At 40.3% G+C, this 23,369-nt stretch overlaps 1 protein-coding gene and 1 long non-coding RNA gene across 6 annotated transcripts in view; one reads left to right on the forward strand and one right to left on the reverse strand.

The window, feature by feature from the left end:
* Positions 1–1,191: 1,191 nt before the first annotated feature.
* The window catches only part of armc4 (armadillo repeat containing 4), a 55,539-nt gene continuing 33,361 nt past the window's right edge, over positions 1,192–23,369 (reverse strand). For 3 of the 5 annotated variants that reach the window (XM_034862353.1, XM_034862352.1, XM_034862349.1), the window contains 8 exons: positions 21,868–21,978; positions 19,434–19,588; positions 13,454–13,634; positions 13,295–13,356; positions 10,780–10,894; positions 7,399–7,587; positions 6,911–7,132; positions 1,192–1,452 (listed from right to left, as the gene is read on the reverse strand). In XM_034862353.1, coding sequence (XP_034718244.1) covers positions 1,336–1,452; positions 6,911–7,132; positions 7,399–7,587; positions 10,780–10,894; positions 13,295–13,356; positions 13,454–13,634; positions 19,434–19,588; positions 21,868–21,978 — 1,152 coding nt within the window. In that variant the 3' untranslated portion in view covers positions 1,192–1,335. The remainder of the gene's footprint in view (positions 1,453–6,910; positions 7,133–7,398; positions 7,588–10,779; positions 10,895–13,294; positions 13,357–13,453; positions 13,635–19,433; positions 19,589–21,867; positions 21,979–23,369) is intronic. The other 2 variants (XM_034862350.1, XM_034862351.1) reach the window with 1 other exon arrangement.
* Positions 2,501–22,501, forward strand: LOC117938032. The gene is made up of 3 exons (XR_004655310.1): positions 2,501–2,512; positions 5,830–5,834; positions 22,421–22,501. It is a non-coding gene; the product is annotated as an uncharacterized LOC117938032 (long non-coding RNA).

A 23,369-nucleotide genomic window follows, 5' to 3' on the forward strand; every position in this document is an offset into this window, starting at 1 on the left:
CTGCTCTCCTCCATCCGCTTTTCCACTGACCCCCGCTAACAGCTGGTAGTGTTTATACTTCAAAGAGTGATGGTGATTTTCAACCACATATTTTCAATGTTTTGCTAATTTTCTATTTTAGCACGTGGCTGGTATTAATGATGAAAATCCCATGAGATTTTGTGGCAGCTTCTGTGGTTGAGTACTGAGCATCTAAGCTAACTGGGACCAGGACAGTTGGGATAGGAAAGACAGAGTTACAGACACGACGGAGGCCAACAGTCTTTTACTAAAACCTGCTGTGCAAAAGGCTGTCAGGCCTGACATGGCCTGTTTATAATAAACAGGAACACAAGACATTAGAATCAGATGAGACCAGATCCGCAGCAGTGAGGTGCACACGCACCATTACCGTGGAAGCGGTCTCAATATGCATAGTATAGAAGAAAAAAAGAAGCCTTTAAAAAGATTATCAGCAAAAAACTTATGTAAGAGCCAAACATTATGCTGCATTTTCCCGAAAATCCTTCATTAGATTATTTTATAGTTGGTGCTGACTAAGTGCTTTGGTAAAGAGATCATTTTAACTGGCAAATTATCTAAAACATTTTGCTTTTACTGACAAAAATAATGAGCTTGTTTGTAAAATATATTTTATTATTTATAATAAATAACCCTACAAAATGGGAACAAAAGTTGTGAGTAATGTGGAAAAACCGGATTTAAATTCATTCTTCTACATAATATCTGTGGAGGATCGACCACTATTATCTACCTTATTGTGGATATTTCTTGTTCTGTGTTTATATTATTGGTATTTATACAGAACATCCACCATGGTGCTACATAACCAACAGCAAGCTATTCTGTTTGTCTAAATGTCTCATTGCCAGTACGGAACTGTACAGACTGTATAACAGGAGGTTGAGCAACTCAAGTAGATGTGGATCTTGTTTAGATATTGTGGTCTTGTGTGGATTACTTAAGGAATTCTAACTGCAGCGAACGCTGAACAACGTTAGGGGTACTTGGCGTACGATCAAACATAAAAAAGATGAGTTTATTTTTATCATCACGGTCAGAGAACGAGTAGAGGGCTTCCTAAAATGTTTGTATGAACTCCTGATGAGGTAGCTGATGTAAACATGGAGCTCGGGATAAAAGTTGCTCGCTAGAACGGAAGCAGGAGCGCAAATAAACACAACTCATCAATCAAGATGAAACGTTTTATTTGAAACCTTTCTCAGATTATTGGAACATCAACATATTTTGAAAAACACTTATTTTAAACACTTTTTTCATACACTTTATTTGAAGCAACTTTCAAAAACATTTGAAACAAACTCTGTAACAGCGTCAACGATATAATCGGGCATTCCTATTAGCCTGGGCCAGGAGGCGGATGTTGCGCACACACCCGGCAGCAAATTCCTGCAGTGTCTCATCATCAGAGCCCATGAAGAGGATGAGGGGCTGCGGACAGAGGGCAGAAGACAGAAAATACAGTTGGCAGCGGAAACAGACTGCCAAAGAATTATTATTTTGCAAGAATGTCCTAAAACACCTTACACTACCTCCCACATCTAGTGAGTAAGGTGTAGCTTGCTGTACATGTTGCCATGTCACTGCACACTACCAGCAGCATGGCTTGCAAAGAAACACAGTGGCTGTGCGACGACAGTATCAAGCTGCATGTGTCCCACTCTGTGTGTGCATGTGTATGTGTATGTCCCGCTTTACCCTTCCAAACCATGCCTCAGCAAAGGGGTTACAGCTGTGAGTGCACATGCAGCTGTAAGATTTGCTCAGATGAAAGTAGTGCATTAAAAACCTGAGCATGAACCACACCACTTGTAAGCCTTTCCGCCGCTCCAAAGGTCAGATTGTATCCGACTATTAGTGGCTTGTGTTATAGATCTTGTTAGATCTTACTGCAGTGCGCTGTCCAGAAATATATAGTTTTGGGAGTTTTATTTTTTGGTTGTATAAAACTGAACATTTAAAAGTTTTCTGTTTGTTCAAAGAGTTGTGTATTGTGCAGAAATAAGCATAAATGAACATACTAGTTATATGGAATACCACTGAGTGACATGTGTTTTGAAAGGGTGAGTTTTTTTCCCCGTTTTATCTGCAGCAAAATCACTACATTATGTTTGTGGGCAGATTAGAGGGTTGCATCAAAATAAAAGTAAATGTGAGCATAAATACTCTGGTGCAATGGATGAATCTAAATTTGTTCAATGTGTGCCCCTCGGTAAAATCACAATGTGTGCCACTGAGGTTTCCTAAGCCACACTTGCAATTATTTTGGATCGTCTTGTTTATATCCATAATGAACCAACAGCAACATGACATCCCTCAACTAAGCACTTAAGGGCTCTCTGCTCCTAAACATAATAAAGCTTCGATAAATACAGTACATGTTGAGACGTCTGAAGCACTTTTAAGCCCCATGTATCAAGACCTTGTTCTCCACTAAATAAAAAGAGATAAAATGATTGAAAGATAATGCTGCAGCAGGCTTAAAAGTGGTGTTTGAACACAAATGGGACGGTTTCCCTGGTTTCAGTCCAGCAATTTCACATCCCTGTTGATTCTGAGGAACACAGAGGACAATATCTAGACTCGGTGCTGTCAAAGGAAATTATCCAAGAACTAAAGCATCTTTAAAACCTACCTCCAGCCACTGATTCAGATTTAGTTTTTGGCAGCAGAATGATTCTAAATGTGTCTGGCTAATCTTAATTTTCTCAATGTTTCTCCCCTTGTCTCCCTTTTACTCAAAACTCTCGCATCCTGTTCAGCACTGGCTCCACATATCAACATAGGAAGTGATGGGATTCCTTTATTGGTTTCACTCAAATGAAAAGTCACTCTCAACTTGTAAGGCTGACCCTAACCCCTCTCCATTTACATACAAACGTAAAAAAGCAGCACCGCACATTTGTGTGGTTAGCAAACCAAAGAAGCCAAAGAAGTAGGGGAAAGACATTCCCAGGCTTTTCAGTCCAAAGATAAACAGTGAAAGGAAAACAGATGAAAGAGGAGGTGAGCCAGCTTGTGTGTATGAGCACAAAAGGGATGTGAACCTACAGTATAAGTCAAGTTAAAAACGGGAAAGTAATATCCTTCCTCTAGATTATAGTCACATTCTGTGGGGGAAAAAAAGCAATCCAGCAATCAACAGGATGATAGGTATGAAGTATATGTGAAACATTTGGCCTCTGGTTTTATATGATTTGCATCCAAAACACCTCTAAAAGCAAACTTACATCCACAGGCTCCAGAAAACATGCTGCTCACTAAACAAGTCTCTTTTGTGAAAAGAGAGGATGCCTGAGAAGTGCACCAGAGGCAGCGTTATTTTGCCAACCTCATAGCATGTTATTGAGACGTTGCCAAAGAAAGTCTCTCAAAGCGCACAACTAGGCTAAGATAAGCGGATCTCTATTTGCTGCCTTTTTCTCTAACTTGCTTCTTCCCTCCCAGCTGGGTTCTCTAGGAATATAATACGCCACTAGTTAGAGATTGCCTGACTGTGGTAACATGAATACTTGGCCCAAGTTTGAAAACTGAATCGTGTGTTTTTAAGGTTTTTTGCACTTCAGAGAGCTCCAGTGAGTCCTGACCTCCAAGAAAGGAGCTGGAGATCTGTGAGAGCTGCACATATTGTTGCATGCGTACACACACACACCTTATCGTGCATTGAGGTGTCATGGTGTTAAGTGCGCTCTGTTGGACCACTTCTGCCTGCAGGAGTTCAGGTTTAAATTCCCCTGTAACAGGTCTGAGAGCCATTATGCCCCCCCCCACACACACACACACACCCACCCACCATTCCCATGTTTTAGACTCTCCTGTGAAGGCAAACAGCACAAACAGACATCAGTGTTTAGCTGGGCTAAGGGCAAGTTGGTGAGGGAAGTCAAGGTAAACAACATTCCCTCCGGCCTCCAATGAGCCAGAGACTGTTACGCTGCTTTTTCTGTCTCTCTAAAGAGGAAGAGGAAACGGAGGGGGGCCTGCTTTTAAATCAATGACTTTAAGGGGAAAGTTTCAGTCTGAGCCTGTGCGAGCTAAAGAACATGGCTTGGCATTTCTGGTCCAGGTGTGAGGGAGAGAGGCGGAAGTAGCTCTAAAAAAATTACACTTCATGGATCTCAAATATGTGGTAGTCATGACATAACAGGCAGTGCACATTGCTTGTATCATCTGCTCACCACACCCACAACCTAAAGTTGTGTTACACGCAAACCAACATGAAACTGCAGAAGCAAACCTATGATGCTCTGCTTGCTTTTTATCCTTTCCTCAGCCCCCTCCCCCCCAAAAAAACTATAACAAACACTAACTGTGCTGGGCAGAAGTGTGCTCATGGCAACAAAAGTGCAAAAGTTTTTCTCTTAAAATACATACCAGGACCTGGAAAAAGCTACGCTCTAAAATACCTTCAGTTGAAAATTACCAATAATTACCATTCGCATTTTGTAATTTTCAACAATTTACTTCACAAAGCTTTTCTTATGAAAGAGCCTCTTTAATACAAATAGCTGGCTAAAGCTGTCTACAAGGATTTATGGTTTCAACAAACAATCCCCAGTCCTTTTGGAAGCGATGTAAAGCGCAGGAGGACGGCATGTTGATTTTGTACATGACAAAAAATGAAGCCCATACGTATAAAACTGTGAGATACCAAGAGTGGATGTCAAATCAAACGGTGAGGGTGATTCATCTCTCAGGCCAGAATTCTCTTTTACCTGGTATGTATTTCCTGTGAGAGCAAGCACTTGAATCCCTTTTCTTAAACAAAGTCTGATCTGAGAGGCCAGAAGGAAAATATGCTGACAGAAAATGTAGGCAACTAAAGACAATGTGAATGACAGCAGGTTGTATCCAAAACAAAAAAAAATTGTATTTAAAGAGGTATAATACTAGTCCTAGTAATCATAGTATTTACATTAAATATTTTAATTAATTCTGAAGTCTGGACCAAAGGTGAAGGCTTTGGAAAGGGTAAAAGACAAAGACAGGCCACTAATGTGTTTTCCAGTGTGAAATACTTTCTTTTCAATGCCTTATTTCCCTTGTGAATCTAAAAGGGCCAGGCCATTCACCATTAAGTGTGCTACAGAGAAAATCTAACTTTCTAAACCAACTTTGGAGTAAGAGAGACCTGTGCTCATATACTAAATGTGGGTGAACATGTTTTGAGAGCTTCTCAGTGGCAAAGAAAAAGCTTTTTGAAATATGGTTGCAATAATAAAATAGGCAGTCCAGAATTTTACACCGGGCCATAAATTAGACACAGGGTGCTGTATCAATCCTTGATAAACCCTCTCCAACCTATTCACAACTATTGGGGATGTTGTTTTAACACATTTCCCTACCTGAATATCATGAAGCAGAACATTACAGTGCACACTGAATTGAGGAGATTGACAAGCTCTCCCACTGTAATGGTTCCTCCGGGGTCAGGCAGGTAAGTATCAGCCTCCCTCCCAGACTGGCTGAGACCGAGGCCAGACTAAACAATGAGGCTGCCTGTGTTGTGTTTTCATGTCGGAGATTAGGAACAAATGCAGTTTTGGTGAAGTTACGTCGCCTTTGGTTATTAAGCTCTTTAAAAGTCCAAAAATACATTATGGAGTAGTGTTGCAACTCTTAACTGGTACATTAATAAGGGCAAACACAGAGACAGATTAAAAAGGGTGGCATGTCTTGCATTTGTACACACGCCCATACACAAAAACTCACAGTAGAATTTGAAATACACAGACAAAGACACACACACAGACAGACACACACACACGCACACACACACACACACAGCAAAACAGAGGGCATGTCCAGTTTTCGTCAAGGCTCAAACTACAAAAAGCATTCAGCTTTGCAAATTGGACATCACTTTTGTGGAGCACCCAATGTTCCGTCCAGCTACCAATTATGGCTGGTGTTGAACCACATACACTGTAACAGCAGATCAAGCTAAAGTACACCATTTAATGAACATGGGAAAAAAAGATCTGGCTGCAATGGCATAACCACTTCATAATTTCTATTGCAGTTGTTATTTGGGGGTGGGGGGCAACTCACTGTGGCCACAAAAAGATTTCTCATGTGAAAGTCCTTTTTATGTAAAACATGATTGAATTAGAGAATAAGATAGCAATGTTTTCCCAAAATGTTAAAATATGGGTACATGATCATCTGTGACAAGACATTAATTACAGTGTAATCTTAACATAAAATCTCTACATCGCTGTCAGAGACCAACATAAACAGTCTCTGGAGCTCAGCATGGAAACAGCCTGACAGGCTCAAATGTTAGACAAAACAATGCTTGTTTCTTTTTGGAAGAGCATTACACAACTCAATGATTAAGAAGAAAGCAGGCGGATGTAGCTTTACAGAGTCAAAAAAACAACCTTGTTCTCTTTTAGCTTTGAACAGCTCTGACCCCACTTTTTGGCCTGAGCCATATCACTGTTGCATTCTGCCCTGATGTCCAGGAACAGCCCTTAGCAACAGTTACCCCCAGCTACAGCCCTTTGACTTGAGCTGTAATGGCATCTAGGGTCTACCGGAGAAATGGCAATGTGCACACACTGAGCTGTTTGCTTTTCTGAATTCCCATGACGGCTAGAAAGTGGAGTCATATTTCCGCCGCCGAATAAAACCCACTTTGTTTCTGCTCCAATAGTCAAAGGCTCTGAAAATAGTCACAGCTTTTTAAAGTTTATTACTCAGTGTTTTTCACACATTGCTAAAACAAGAGTGATGGGAGGCCAAGCACATATTCCTCAATGTAAATATGCCAGATTTAGTCTCAAAAGCACCAAATAAACTAAAGAAATAAGTACTTTGAAAATTAGCTACAACAAAAATTGAAGGAAGGAGTCATAAATCCAGCTTCAGCAGCACAACAACTGACCTTGACCACCCCTTTCTCGTGCATGGTGATGCAATTGTTGGGGTTATGGGACAGCTGGTAGAGGGCCATAGCTGTGCTCTGGTGGACTGCCTCGTCTTTTGACTTGAGGTAACGCACCAGGGGGCCCACGGCACCAGAATCGCCGAAGGATGCCCTGTTGCTGCCCCACATGCAGCAGTGGCCAATGGCCTCAGCCAGGTGGCGACGGAGCCTGTCATCAGTCTGTGGAGAGGAGAACAGGATGCTATTGGTCCCCAGAGACCAGTATTTACAATGTAGAGAACAACAAGCTCTACTACAGCTCTGCAAGGGACTCTTGGCAAAAACATAACTATATTCTTTTCATTAGCTGGGTTTTATGCTCCATAGAGTAGGAAAAGGGCAACTGAAATTCATTGTAAAGACAGTTATTTGAATATTGACAATAACTGCAGTGTTGTCGAATAGTAAAACCTTGTTTTTTGTCTCCAGCAGTGAGGTGTTCTTACCGTGTTAGTCAACTTGGCCAGCAATGGGACTACCCCATGATCAGTAAGGACTGCCAGATTCTCCTTGTCTTTGGCTATTTTGGCGATGGCGGAGCAAATGCTTGCCAGCACCTCGTTGTTTGTTGACTTCAGCAAATTAACAATCAGTTCCAATCCACCGACAAGGGAGCGCACCATTTCCCCAGCATCCTATAGTCAAAGAGTCTGTTATTAGCTGGTGCTCTGTCAAAATGAACACGGAGGATAATGAAAAGGGAGAAAGTGTAATGAGTGAGGAAAGACAAGAGGCAGACATTTGAGCAAGGCAGATAAAACAAAGGACACTAAATAAGTACAAAAAGTATTTTCATCAGGCAACAATCAAAGTCCAATCAGTGCAAAACAAACCATAGAACTATCTCTATTTGTGTAAAACAGATGCTTTCAAAAAATAAACGCACCCTCTCCTACAGTAGAACTGTGTTGTGAATCTGGGTGAACGAGTCTTTAACATCTTTGTCAACCTCTCCTACTGTTGCCTTAACATGTCATAATGAAGATGACACATAGAATCTAGAGCTTAGAGTTGACATTTAAAACTTTTGCCACAGACTGACACATACAGTGTAGACTCAATGCTTCATGATTTGAGATCATGGCACCAGCTAGTACCACAGAACTCTTAGCCACTTACGGGGCAATGTCTACCAAACCAACAGGCTGGTAGAGAGTGCTGAGAGAACCACAGCGGAATAGCTGGTGGAGACACTGGCTTCAGTATGGCTTGGCACATCACGCTGTTTAAAGTCATAACTCCCCGTATTGCCAGCCATGGAAGAATACATCAAGGTGGCTGTGTCTGTAATGTTCAATGCTTTGAAAATAGAACAGAAATCAAATGAGCATGCTTAACTTGAGCCCATTTCACTGTCAATCTACATGCTGATGTATGGCTCAGCACAACACTGTAAAGCACAACACTGTAAAGTACAGTAATCACAGAATGTAATATGTGCACTGCACTGTATGGTGGTTGTTCATTTTATAAATTAAAGGATTTCATTAAATTCAGAACTAGTGTACCGCTGCTTTGGGAGAGCTGTATGCACTGTTGTGTTTTCTCTAACAGAGAGCTCATATCTGAGATCAGGCCAGGGTGTGGTGTATGGGCCCTGTGATGCTGTGCCAGAGGATGAGCCATGTGTGCAGGGAGGTGGAGGGGGCTGGAGCTAGAGCCAGGAGCTGACCCCCGACACACAGGAAACCCTTCCTCAGGAATACTAATGGCGGCTGGACTGGAGTCCCTGCGACAGGGGAAGCTCTCTCAAGCCACCAGCTGCTATGGACTAGCCAGAATCTCTTTCATCGCCTAGCCGGGCCCCAAGATCTGAAAACCGCAATAATATGAGGCTGCATACGGAAAGGCCTTTCTCGCTGTCCTCTCTCTCTCTCTCCTCCTCTTACCCAGGATAAAATGAAATAGAAAACACATTATCTGCTGTGCGTGATCTCAAGCTGAGGGGAGCAAGCCAAGCTCAGAATGGCAGAAGCGTGCCCTGAACCCCTCTCTGAAGCAATCAGGCTTCTATAACATACATGTCTATAATGTAAAGGAAAAATAAATCAAGCATCTAAATGTGCCTCAGCGTCCAGGCAAATTAATGATACACTCCATTACGTGTGACTACAAGGTTTCTAATTCCTTGATTGGACAAAAAGATGATTGAATGATTCGCTACTAAGTCTTTACAACAATTGTGTGGTGAGTGAGTTTGTGAAGTTGTGAACCTGCCGGCATAGAGCACAGCTTCTGTCTGGGTCTGTGGAGGGGCGGCAGTACTGTATGGAGCATCCAGCAGATGCATGCTATACCATGGTTCTCTCATAAATCCACTATGGAACTGCTAACAAAAACCACATGTTTTCTTTTTATCTAAATAACGACAGCAACAAAGCTGCTGTATTAGGTTCCTCAACTCGATGGGCTGAGCGCACTATATTGCTCTTGTCATTGCCCCTATCCCTGAAAAATCACCTAAAAAGCATGTTCACGAATTTCCCTCAAAATTGGCACACTGACGTCCAGACAAACATTGTCAAACTTTGTTAGCACTCAATAGTGGGTGCCCCATCCCCCTCTTCCTCCATACGGTTGCCATGCATCATTTCCGCTACACTTCTGGGCCAGGGAAATTCCGACAAGAAAAAAGGGCTTTCACCTTAAGACACCTGTCTGGGCCAAATGTATCTGTTTTAACTTAACCAGATTGTCTCACTGACAAGGTGTTTACCTAATCACAGTGATGATCTAATAGAACAACATTACGTTTGTAGTTGGAAATGATATACAGTAAGTGCACAGGGATCAAAGACCTGTTAATGCTTAACTGAAATTAGAGTTGACTGATAACACTGCCGACTAGGACTAAGCTTGTGATGATGGCATAAAGGAGTTCATGTTTTAAAACAGTATTCCACTGACTTAGCACAGTACTTCTTAGAGCTGTCAATCTTCCCTTATTTTCAATATTAAATGCACAAATTCTGAAAAGGTTATATCACTTTGTGAGTTTATGCAAGCTAATTAGTTAGTAACACATTTCATTAGCCCGTCTGCCCCTCAGTTTATTAGTAATAAACGCGGTTTCTTGTACCCCATTTTTTCTTTCATAGATAATTTTTAATAGTAAATTGAGCACTGTACTGAAATATCCCAGATTTGTGTGTGTATATATATATATATATATATATATATTTTAAAAAATATCTATCTATATATTTTTTTTTTTTAAAGAAAAATGTGCCTTGTTCATGCCCCTCCAACTTTTTCTTTTATTCTATGCACAGTTATATCTAAAATTCTATAGGTAGTATTCATGGCCATGTTGTGGGTTTCTTTTCAAAGCATTTGTCCAGTGTTGTCATTACAAAAGTGGGTTCACAGAAACTGTCTGGTACCCCATATACTCTGCTCTACTATGTGTGGATTGTGTGTCTCTATAACTAGTAGCATGTTGAGGGAAGATATTCAGCTGGGACATCAGAAGACATGTCACAGGATATTACTCAGTCTTTCTCCCTGCTGGCTTCATATTTCACCAATCCCAGTGTGCCAGGGAGGCTTCTCTGCTTCATATTAGCCCAAGGTTCATGTAAGCCCTCTCTGACACAGATCTGCTCCTGCTAACATCCCAGCAGCAGCAGGTTAGAAGGAGAGCTTAGGAGACAAGCGTGGTTATATAAGCAAGCTTCTGTTTTGTGAGTAGGATAACTATTCATTCTGAAATCACACAAACTCTGCAGACCTCTTTGATTTAGAGGCAATCTATGTGCCTTTTATGTGCTTCACTCACACAGACACAGGACAGAGGCAGAAAACAAGTGTACTTCACTGTACTGTACCTTTGCATTCTTAATGCATGGACAAAGAGCCCATGCTGCACTGGACTGAACATCTGCACTGGGGTTTGTCAATAAGGACCATACCAAGCGGACTCCATCAAGCTGGTCAATGATTCTGGACGTAGAAAGAGACAGAAAGTAGTGTGAGTATGGAGGAAAAAATTAGAAAGGAATAGGACAGGACAAAATAAGCAAAACCCAAAAATGTTTTACATTGTAATTTCATTTAGACCTTTCATTGAATAATTTCAGAGTGTAACTTATTTGATCATGTTTGTTTCTCAGAGCTCTGGCTGTATCAGCGAGGCCAGCAGCAGGCTCAACACAACTACAGCTAAGTATGAACAAAGCGCTGATTGATTTCAGCGTTGACTTGAAATCACAAGTTCATCTTCTGAGTTCCTCTCCAGGCCTGAAACCCACCCACTGTCTGCTCACTCAAATCCCTCTCTGTCAAAAAGCTCAGCGTTTTCTAGGGCCAGAGTTTGGCGCACCTACATCTGTGTATAGTACTTCATGCATTGATTTATAAATAGGAACTGAGACAAACTTACACTCTGTGTTGGTGGCTTGTTTTTCAACCAAAGCCAAAAAGAGGACCTCTTTCCAAATCAAACAGAGCCAAAGACAGGTCGCTCTATATTTCATAGGATCTGAATAAAGTTTACTTCAGCATTAACTGTATTTCATTTTGTATACATGACTGTAGTCAAAATTTCAGTCAGGGTCTGGGAACCCAAAGAATTACGCCACAGTGCACCCGTTGTCTAGTATAAATAACATGTAACGTGTTCCCCATGTGTGCTTCCACCAACAAGGCCGACATTGAATGTTGTCGTAATTACTTAAACACTCTCTAATCACAGTATCTCCGTTACGGGGGAACGGGCGAACACTCATCAGGGACGTCCCTTGCGCCATCTGTCTTCCGTTTGCACATAAATCAGTCTACAGGGATCATAACATCAGATTCCAGTCTGCAGGGCCTCTTAAATCCAGACCAAAAACAAAAGTGAAGCATCATATCATCCGCCAAAACAGCTCTGTCTTTCCATGAAACAGGTATGAAACAGATTAGCAATGAAGTTGCAGCTGACAGTGATGGATTAGAGGAGGAGACCACAAACCCTCGAGGCATTAAACAACGTGTGTTCACTCTTGTAGCTACACAGGATTCATTGGAGGAAGTGCTATGTCATTAACCACACACTGCCTACTGGTTGAGAATGAAAACAAACATATGAGTATTTCATGGAAAACTTGAAAGTGATCAGTGTTTGTTTAGGGCTTTCAGTAGTTATGGATGACCCGTGTCAGAATCAGGATGAGAGGATGATTGCACTGATCAACAGAAGGTGGTATTAAAGCAAATGTTTCTGTTGGTAAAATGAAGTCATGTTAACTGACAAGAATGTTGTAGATAACTTTTTGGTATCATGCATACATCATCATCATATTTGTCAGCTAGCCAAATACCATCTAATTACTGAAAATCTGAAAAACCGTGTTGGGTTGGAGCAAGAAACAATCAAATGTGAGTTATGATCATTGCTCAGCAAACTACTGTACGCATATGGGTCTCAAAATAAGCCATCACCACAAAACATACACAACATACAAGCGGCCATTGAAATAAGAACTTATGTTTACAGCTAAGTGTGAAGGCTGAAAAATTACAAGGTCTGGCCAAAATATACATAACGTGAGAAAACATTGAGAACATGATGAACCAACGTAAAACACTTCTCCTATTGTGTGAAGTTTACCACAGTTAGTGGCTTTTTTCAGTTTTTATTGAAGCCCTTGTTTTTTTTTCTTCCAAACAAATGTAATAGGCTCATATGGTAGCCTTAACAGCTAACTAACAATGTAAACTCAGACATTGAGTTGTATTTATGTCCATTGCTAATTAAGAAGGGTCTTGTAGTCCAGAACAGCCTTGTAAAAGCAATGAGACACAGATGGAAGCTCCGCAACGTTCTGCAGTATTGAGGGTGAGGTTAAATGAACACAGAACAAAGACTGCTCTGGACTGTGGTTCACTGCGCTTTCCCAGCCATGTAGTCTTGGACCTGGTAGGCTTTAGGTATGCTCGCCTGACCAGCTCAAGTCCTGACAGTGACCACAAAGCTACAGTAAAACACTGGGAATTACACCACAACCATATTTAACACAGCAGGTACAATAAACAAAGCTTTTTAAATCTGTCATTAAGCTAGGGATGAAAGAGAAAAGTACCTGCATGATTACAAATTAAAAGAAAAATGTATTTGAGCATCAGCCCATGACAGGTTAATGATACTGTTTGGATAATGGAATTGGTGTCATTCCCTTGTCAAAACATATGACATAAATATACGACCAAAAATATGTTTTTGGAAGTAATTTAGTAATGACAGTGAGCAAACCACTAATTACATTTTAAGAGACACCTCACAAGGAGCTGTTTGCCTTGTGTAAACTGTCCAAAGGCCATGTTAGTTGGTTGGATGCCCTGGAAGAGATAGAGACTTACGCCATGTTATCCATATCTGTAGCACAGGCTCCAACTGCCTTGGTTACATTCACAAGCAGCGCCTGGAAATTAACACAATAAAATGTGCATGTGTGAATCAATTTAATGTAGGAGCATGGTTAAAAAAAATTGTATGCCGCACAAGAAAAATGAACTTGCCTGGTTTGTTCCAGTGAGCAGGTTAACAAGCGACTTGATGCCTCCACAATTGCGGATATTGGCCTTGTTAGCAGGTATCATGGCAAATTCTCCCAGGGCTCCCACTACATTTACCAGAATTTCTTCAGGCTGATCAGTCAGCAGGCAAACCAGGGTCTCCAAGGCGTGGTGCTCCTGAAACCTTTCAAGGGTGAAGAAGAGGGGCAGTCATCATATTAACTAACCATTTTACATTGTTTGATAGAGATCAATGAATGAAGAAAAATTCAAAAGGCCCATAGCCGTGCTTTTAGCTCTGAGAGGCATAGGGACGGCCTATTTGAGGTAATGGCTAACGTCAGCATTCTAAATGTTGATTGTTTATTGATCCCCACTGAGGGAAATTATAATTTACATTCTGTTTTGTTAGTAATCACTACACACAGGCCTGAAATACACACATTCATGCACAAATGGAGAGATGTCAGAGTGAGTGGGTTGCCAGTGCTGGTCTAGCACCCTGAGCGGTTGGGGGGTACGGGGCCTTGCTCAAGAAGACCTGGCAATGTCCCAGAGGTGACTTAGCATTTCCTCCAGCCACCAATCAACCCACCATACTTTGGTCTGTACAGGGACTTGAACCAGCAACCCTCCAATCTTCAACCCAACTCCACACGGAATGAGCTACTGCCATCCCCCAACAATGCTCAAAATAACCGTGCTAACGTTCAGGTGCATCCAACCTTCACATTTCACGTAGATCAATTACATTTTGGTAGTCAGATTTATCATTTCAAGACTTTAAAAATGCTTCTTGCAGCCATATCGCATGTCGCACTGTTGCTTGCTCTGGAGGAGACTACTAGAACTGTTGGGTCCTTGTAAATTCTGGAGTGTGGTCTATCTGTATAGTGTCTTGAGATAACTCTTGTTATGAATTGATACTATAAATAAAATTGAATTGAAATTGAATTGAATATCCTACATCCAATAGGAAGTCAGCCATTTTAAATTTAAACTGACTAACTTACAGACAGACCAACAGATTGCCATCCATAGAGCCACACATTTTTTGTGGCTAAAAATGCTATTTACTACTACACATACTACACATTACATTTGTGAACATTTTCGGAATAGATTGGATAAGCTGGGTCCAGTGGATGGCAGTATTGCAAGACTTAAGGATGCCAACCGCCATACAACTTAACAGAAGAAGAAGATTTATGTAGCGGGAGATTTCTCTTGGTATTGTCAGGAAATTTGCGGAGAAACACCTGTTTTTGTCTGGTGCGTATGTTCCTGTAATGTATATATTATTAAACAAGTTTGCGAGACAAGTAATCTAAAACAAGTCATGGACTGAAATATGTCATCAGCACAGTCTTGTGATTTGTCTGCTTGCTCCACATGAAAGCATCTTTTGTCAGACGGGGCATAACCCTTTTCGTGCTTGTCCCTGCAATGTCACTGCTTTCATTCACTTTTCACACAGTCATACTGGCATTTTCCCTGTAATGGTCTCTTAAAAACTTATGACAGTTTTTCTTATGCTGCGTGTACCTTATGTAGTCCTGCCCAGCATGTCTTCCCTTGTACACTTGTTTTGTGTCTAGCCTCTATAGCCTGCTCTTGCATTGCCAGTCCTCGTTGTCTTGTTACCAAATCAGTGTTTACCTCCTTATTCCACTTCCCTGCCCACTCCAGCTGGGCCTTGTCTTGTGGTCTTGTGTTTAGCTCATTGTGTATTTAGTATGTGTGCTCCCTTTGTCTGGTGTCAGTTCATCCTAGTATTTAAACTATTATATTTTATAATCATTGGAACTCGTCCCGCTACCTCATTGTCTCCTCTTGTGCATTTGGGTCCAAACCTGCAACTTCCTGAATAACTTGGTCTTGAGATGATAAATGCCTAATTTCCTTCTCACATGCCCCCATTCAGGAAATGTTCCAGGACATTTCAGGGATAGATGGCATGTGTGAAAGTGACAACTAGCAGCTACAGTGCCCTTAGCCACATAGGCACAGATCTCTTACTGTAACCCTGCAGAACAGGCAGTTTTCCCACGGCTGCTCACAGTTGTCCCTTGTAAGTATTTTGCATAACTAAAGCTTTGCTGTGGCTTGGAAACTCTCACCCCCTCTTTTCCTGTAATTTTGCCTTGTTTTCCAATGCTAAAGAGTGGTAAACTACAGTAAACGTTTAAAAGGGATATAATGTGGTTGCTAAAACCTCAACAAACCTCTGATGTACAGTTAAGTTCTACAACGCTTTAATTCACAGTTACGGTTGCTGGCATCATGGTCCATAAGCTATTGTAGATGGCCAAGGTCATTTGGTTTTGGTAAGGGTCCACCGACACACAGCCTATTCTTGCAAGTCAAAACATTGCTAATCAACAGAGGAGCTGCCCATGTTAACTTTAGTAAAATTCACCATCAAGAAAAACAGTGGTTTTCCTATGCCATCACTGAAGTTTCATCTGCAATTGACTACAGTCAACATTACAGTTTAGCACTTTGAATTGCCTTGTTGCTGAAATGTGCTTTACAGATAAAGCTACCTTGCCTTGCCTTACAGTAGAATTATCTTGTAATCACAGACATAACTTTTGATAACTGAAAAGTAAGTCATGCCTATTTTTGTTAAACCAATCCCAGCCAAAGTAATTACGTGACGGCAAGAGTAGCATTACACATGGCTGCCTGAAGCAGCCTCTACTGCAAACACTGGACTCCACACAAGAGGAAGCTTATTAGAGCCTGTCAGAAGACACACTGGAACCACAGTGGGGCTTCTGTGCAGCCGATTTTTATGATTGATTCTCTGGCATTTCATTTTCTCATTCTTCTACACTAGTAACACTCAACAAAGTGCAGAAAAGCTTAAATTCTGCCTTTTACTAGTGTTTTAAGTAAGGCCCAAGTCAAAGTAAGACATTTTCGGGACCGGGAGATGCTTAGCAATGGCCATGAAAAGAGAGAGAGTTGCTTGTTCAACCTGAAATTGAACAGACATCTATTTAATTTGAAAGAAACAACAGAGCAGTGACTAACTTTGGTGAGTACAGAACCTTTGTGAGGGAAGGAGAAGTATCATTTGGAGGGCAATTATGGTGTGCTCATCATAGGGCTGGAACAGAGGTAAGATGGTGGGGTAGTCAGTAATTGGAAGCGAACCACACAATCTTGACCCCAAACATTACTGCGCTGGCAAATATAGTCTGGGACTTGGCAGTTGTAACTTTCCATTGCAAAGTTATTTCCTCACTCTTTTGTTAAGGCTTTTTACAGCAGTGTTGTGTGTCCATAACACCTCAGTATATGGGCTCAAGAGACCACATATCGATTTGTCCATAAATCTGCACAAAATAATGTTTAGTGTTTCCATCGGGACTTCAACAAAAGCATCATAGTACTCAGTATTCACATATAAGCTTGGCCCAGGTATAGCCCTCTCTGTAATGGTCCTACGAAAAACATACACTTATGTGGTCTTTAAACAAACACATTTAAGTTATAAATGTAATTATATTTCAGGGCATCAATCATCTCTCATTTTGATGCTTCATTAATCAGGAAAATAGCTAACACATGCTACTACTTGTCTTAAGTGGATGTCCCCCCGACCTGTATACTGTCCAGACCGCACAAATCATCACTCACATAAAAGAAAAAATTACTGTTTGCAATAGGCCACAAGGTCTGTTTCATTTGATCATTTACTTAGTGAAAGAAAAGAGAAAAACACGGCCTCTTATTACTGCTGTAGCAAAATATATTCTAAAATGATTTTCATTTCAGTAAACCACTCACCTATGATTCATTCTGAAATAAGCGCATGCTCCTAAAACCCTGTTACCATTAGCAGCCTTTCTTTTTTGACAGTAATGACTTGGTCACTGTATTCCAGGCTTTTGCCTGACCTAGACATTTTAAGTGATTCAAAAAAGCCTAAGAGAGTGTGAATAAACATATCCACTTACACATGGAAATCTGCATTAAAAACAGTTGCTGTGCATCATGCAGGTTTCCTCTTAAGGGGGTGGGCAAAGCGCAACCTTCACTCACACCCAACTGCCCATATCCTCCAAAAACAAAATAAAACACAATACACACAGGAAAGGAACCACAAAATGAGAACTCTATTCATATTTTTGCACTCTTACTGAGGTAACTTTATCACATGTTAAATTTAGATTGAAGGAAACCAAATGTTTTTTATTGTTTGTAAATTAAGTGTCACTAAATGTGATTAATGGCATCTTTATAGTTATTTCTTGTATTGTTATTATCAGTAATAATATAAGTATTTTACATAGCAACAGTGTGACAAGTCATTACATATGGTAGAGAGCCTGAACTGACATATTAAGCTGCCACATTAAGCGTGGACAGTGAACTTATTTTAACATTCTGCCATGCTGAAGTCAATCGGGATCCAAATATGTGCCAATCTTGTTGTTTTTAAAAGAACATTTATGTTAATTAATAAAAAATCTTGATTTTTTTACCATGAAAACAGAACTGTCTGTCTAAAGAGTAACAGCCATGCCTGTATCTTTATTCATTAAATTATAATAATCATTTAAATAAATAATATTTCCCCAAATAATTTTCTTTCATGACATCAGTTAAATAGACAGTGATCTGATCTGATCCATCTTTGCTCTACAGGAATGTGAAGGAATCCTCTCTTAACTCGATGCGGCAGGAGACACTCAGTTCCAGTTGGAAGGACTTAACTTAGACTTTAAATGTAGGATATCATTCTGTCAGTTAGGATATATGAAGTGAAGAAAGATCACTGTGAGTGCTACTGCTCCTTTTTGTTATTTTTAGAATGCCACTGCAACTCAAACTATACAGCACGTCTGAGTCAGAAGTAAGGCATATGCACATAATCCTGAGCTTCAAAAATATGATTTATCATAAAATTATTAAAAGACAATGTCTTATCAGTTTCTTGGCTACACTGGAGAAAATAGGTTTTGAATTGATTAATATGTTCCCATGGTATTGAATTACTGCATGTGGGTTATATATTATGTCCCCGGCCTCACACTGTATAAGAAAACAAATACAACTAAATAATTCTTTCAAGAAAACGCTGGTGGAAATGTATGGGGCTGCCAGGGTACGGTCTCTGGGTATTATTTATTTTAGAGGGAATATTACTAATTCATCTGACACTAAAGTACAAGTCAAGAACCATTCCAGAAATGTCACTGCTGAAGGAAGCGGGTTAAATGACACTTAAATAAACCACGGCTTTACATGACAAATGATTAAGGACTCTGTGTCAGCCAGCGTCTTTGGATATTAGAAAACCAGCATTTCAAGGCTGATTCTTTCCGTATGCATACGTTTGGGTAAATAACAGTCCTTTACTAACACATCACTAAAGTCTATAAAATCAGCATATTGACTTTGTTAGCGATGGAAAAAGATTGTATTCTAGCAGCAAATACTCACATAAAAGATCAGAGCTAATAGAATCCTTACAAAAACTTTACATTTTATACAAATAATTACTTCAACCAGAAACAATGGTAAAGGAAAGGGAGATATGACAACACCATATGAGTGGAAAAAGTGACAAAGCTAGTCGTGAATGACTAAAAGCCCTCCATTAAAGTAAGATATGTGATATTGGCATGACGACCATAATGCACGCAAGTCGGTTGAACCCCTTTTGGTGTTCTGTTTTCACATAGTTCAACACTGCTGTTAACCACATTATGTTAGGAAACATCTTTTCCAAAAGTTATTTTACAATGAGGCTTAATAGATTGTTGTTCCTATGAACAATGATTGATTTCTCAAAGTCATACTAATCTGTTACTACTAATAACAAACACATAGTCATACTACCCAAAAGATATGGCGGCAATGCGTTTCTGTGTCCCTGGTATGTTAAGTGTGTGTGTGTTAATGTGTGTGTGAGAGGATTTGTGTGTTAATGAGAGGTAATAAGGTGAGACCCTGAGTCCCAGCATACTTAGCCACATTCTCCATACTGATGGAACACTTCCAGATGGCTCCAGTGGCAGCGGCCAGGAGCTGCTTGTTGTCCGACTTGCTCAACAGTAAAACCAGCGGCTGCAGGCCCCTGTACTTACGCACCAGGTCACGAGTTTGTTTGTCTTCTGCACACTGCAAAGCAAGAGAGAGGGTCAAGATCTACATAGAATCCTCTAGAGACAAGGTCCAAGGTCTGTTTATCTTGGTGTCCTTTTCTCCAATTCTGTGGATTTTTTCTTGTGATTAACAATATTTATTTTTACCAACATACAAAACATAACATCTGCAACATACACCCCATCTATTAGTTGCCCATCTATTAACATCACAAGAGATTTTATTAAATAATGGTACCAAATTAACTTTAACTAGGTTTTTTTAACTAGAGAGGGAATAAGATACCCAGATATATGATACCTTGCTTTGGCCACTGAAATGCACCTGATTGGAAGGCTGTTATGGGGCACTGAGCTGTTAAAGGGTAACCTAAAAATTTAGAGTAAGAGTCAATGATCCCGAGTGGACAGGATTTGATCTGCTAGGTTCGGACACATTTGTGTACTAAAACTCTTACCATAACAACTAGAAAGTTAGTCTCCCCATTATGGCGGCTGCCAAAGGCTCTATGGCTAAACCAAACAATAAAAGAGAAAGAGGTGAGCCCTGTCTTGTTCCCCTTCAAGAGCAAAATACTCAAAAATGAACCCGTTAGTTTGCACCTTTTCCTCTGGGTGATTATGCAGCACCTTAATTCACTTCATAATAATGCTGCCGGCCCCAAATGCCAAATGCCTATTCGACATCAAGGAAAATAAAGCTATTGGGGATTGTCTATCAGCTACAGACCATAAAATATTATTGAGATAATATTATCTGAAGAGCTCCGCCTGCAAATAAACCCCACCTATTCAGGATGAACTAGAGAATTAATAACATTATTATTTTTTTTTTTAAATAATCTTAACGTCGAACTGCATTAGGGAAATTCGGCGGTAATTCTTACAGTCTCCAGCAACTTTACTTGTCTTAATAAATTCTGCTGTGAAGCCATCAGACCCTGGGTCATAACCCACAGAACCATTACCTCTTTAATTTCCTCTATAGTCAAATCAGCTTTTAGAGTTCTTTTTGCTCTTTGGTCAGTTTAGGAAGGCCTAGTGGCTATATGAAGGAACAAATTTCTAGTAGAGGTAGATAATGACCTATAGAGATCAGTGTAAAATTCTTCAAAACGCTTGTTAATATCTACAGTTGCAGTAATAACATCTCCAGAATTGGATCTGACTGCAGAAATAGTGGAAGCCGATTCCCTCCGTATTATGTATTGAGTAATTTTCCTGCTTTGTCTCCCGGTTCAAAATAATTTTGTCTTTCCCTGAATAAATTTAATTCAAACTTCTGAGATAGAATATTGTAATAATGGCATTTTAATTCTCAGGCCATCCTGTGACATTCTTCACTTAATCTCCATTTCAGGGTGTTTGATTTTACTCCCAAGTTCTAACACTGCTTTACACTATTCCTCTTACAAAATGAAGCATTTTGTATAATCAGCCCCTGGATCACAGCCGGTAAGGCCCTCCATGAAGATGACACTCAGGACCGAATTCATCGCCAAGTAAGCTTTTAGCTCCTACCTAAGCCATTCTATATTTACGGCTCCTGATGAAGGGAGAAGTTAAGGCGCCACCTATAAGAGCACCTTCTCTCACTTTGAAGCAGCAGGTCTAGGCACATCTGCGCAGATTACGATATTTCCTATCACACATCCTATAGCGGAGGGAGCCAGTGATTTGAACATTTAAAAAAAGTATAACAAAAATGTGTCTTTTGCACTGACAAAAAAAATGTATAGTCTTTCCTAGCTGGGTTTATAATTGTCCAAATATCAACAAAGCATAAAATCGTAGACATCCTCTGTCATGTGAGAGAGGCTCTGGGGGCCCTGTGTGCTGCAACCCCTCTGTAGTCCAAAACTGGATCCATTATCAAATTAAAATAGCCCCCTAGAACAATATTGTGGTTCCCTATAGTTTGTAACAGTTTTTCAAATCTATAAAAAATGCGTGATCATTTACATTAGATGCATATAGTGTGTTAGCCTGCCAGAATTAGTTCTTGACTAGTAAGTAAGTCTGTTGCTTTTCTGCCACGTTCACAGCAGCAGTGCATGTGCTGCTTAATATCTCCACCGGCCGCTAACTTTTGTATTGTCAACATCCAGAATGTTTCTTGTCCTGGCTGAGCAAAAATATCTCTGGTCAATATCTTCAAAAGCATAAAAAAGCAGTGCACTAAACGGAGCTCGCCCTTTGCCAAACTAGTCCACTATTAGATCACGTGACAACTCTGGTGTTGATTTTTTCATAGAATATGCGTAGAACAAGCGCAGAAGTGTGGAAAACAGGTACCTTGAAGATTGCACTGGCACAGTGCATTTGTAACTCATCATTGTTACTGCTTAGGTTTTTAACCAAATCCTTGATCATGCCCTCAGTCTGAATGGCACTCCTGTAGCTTTCCTGTATTGACAGAACAATTAAAAGACCACATGAACTGACTGACATTCACTAACAATTATGTCTACTATATATTTTATGTGTCCAGTATTTTTCTTTCTTTCTTTTATCATTATTTTCCACCCTAAAATATTTTTATGTTAAACACTTTTTTACTTTTGCATCTTTTTTTATTCTGTATGCACCATTTTTGGTTATCTGTAGACCCTGCTGCAATCTCATTATGATAGTTTAAATGAGAGGGCTGTAGGATCAATTCATTGTTGCTTTGGGTCTTTCATTAAATGAGTGGACAATACAATTGTTTGAAAATCAACAGCCTTATCCTTAAATCATTCAACATTATTTACACTATTTATTTATCAATGCATTGCATTTTTAATGTCTTACAGAATCAAAATTGTAGGTTTTATTACACAGTGCATGGCTTGACAACTTAAGCAAGATTAAAGGGCAACTATTATACAACATTTTCAGGATTATACTTGCATTTTGTGTCTGTACTCAAACATGTTTACATGCTTTATCAGTGCTCTAAACCTAGAATACGACCAGAATTTGTAAGGGTGTGAGTAAAATCTTTCCCATGTCGCACCGGTGCACCTAATGTCCTCGCATCCGCTGCCTCTCAATAAAAAAAGCAATGTCATTTATATCGATACGGTTTAATGTTGCGTTACATGACCCATTTCATCTGTGAAGCTGTGCCTGTGTTTGTATCGCTCCTCTTAGTCTCTGCGCAGCCCCATTCACTCACACACGGCTCCCCTGCAACATGGAGAGACACAACGGACAGTTTTTTTTGTCTCCATTTTCGGCCTTTATTTTGATAGGAAAGCTTACGACATCTAAGGGGAGAGAGAGGGGGGAATGACATGCAGGGAAGGGCCGGAGGTCGGAGTCGAACCCGGGCCCACTGCATGGAGAACTAAACCTCTACATATACTGTATCTACCAACTGAGCTATCCGGGCACCCTCTCTCTCTTTTAATCAATCGGTTATTGTTGCTGAAAACAAGTGAAGGAGCTTTCTCAGAGATTCCTATTCTTTTTTAAATATATCCTAGGCTATTTATTTCAGACAATTTTCATTTACATGTGTTGCAGCTGTATATTTTAAATCTGGGAAGAAATTTGATGCTAGGGAGTGTGGCAGGCTGGTTTAGCCAAGGCCAAAGGGGAAGAAGGCCAAATTACAGGTTTTGGCCATGTGAGGGGCATGCAACAGCAAGGGGGGGGGGGGGGGGGGGGGGGGGGGGTCCGCTTTAATACTTTAAGCCATGAAATGTTAGGTCTCAGTTCAGGTTCAAGTACTTTTAAACAGTAGCACTTTCTATTTTGCTTAAAATGTTTTAGTTTGGCAGCTCAGTGAAGCACTTTAAACGTTTTTCTTT

Source organism: Etheostoma cragini, chromosome 22 (assembly GCF_013103735.1).
Source record: "Etheostoma cragini isolate CJK2018 chromosome 22, CSU_Ecrag_1.0, whole genome shotgun sequence".
Taxonomy (NCBI): Eukaryota; Metazoa; Chordata; class Actinopteri; order Perciformes; family Percidae; genus Etheostoma; species Etheostoma cragini.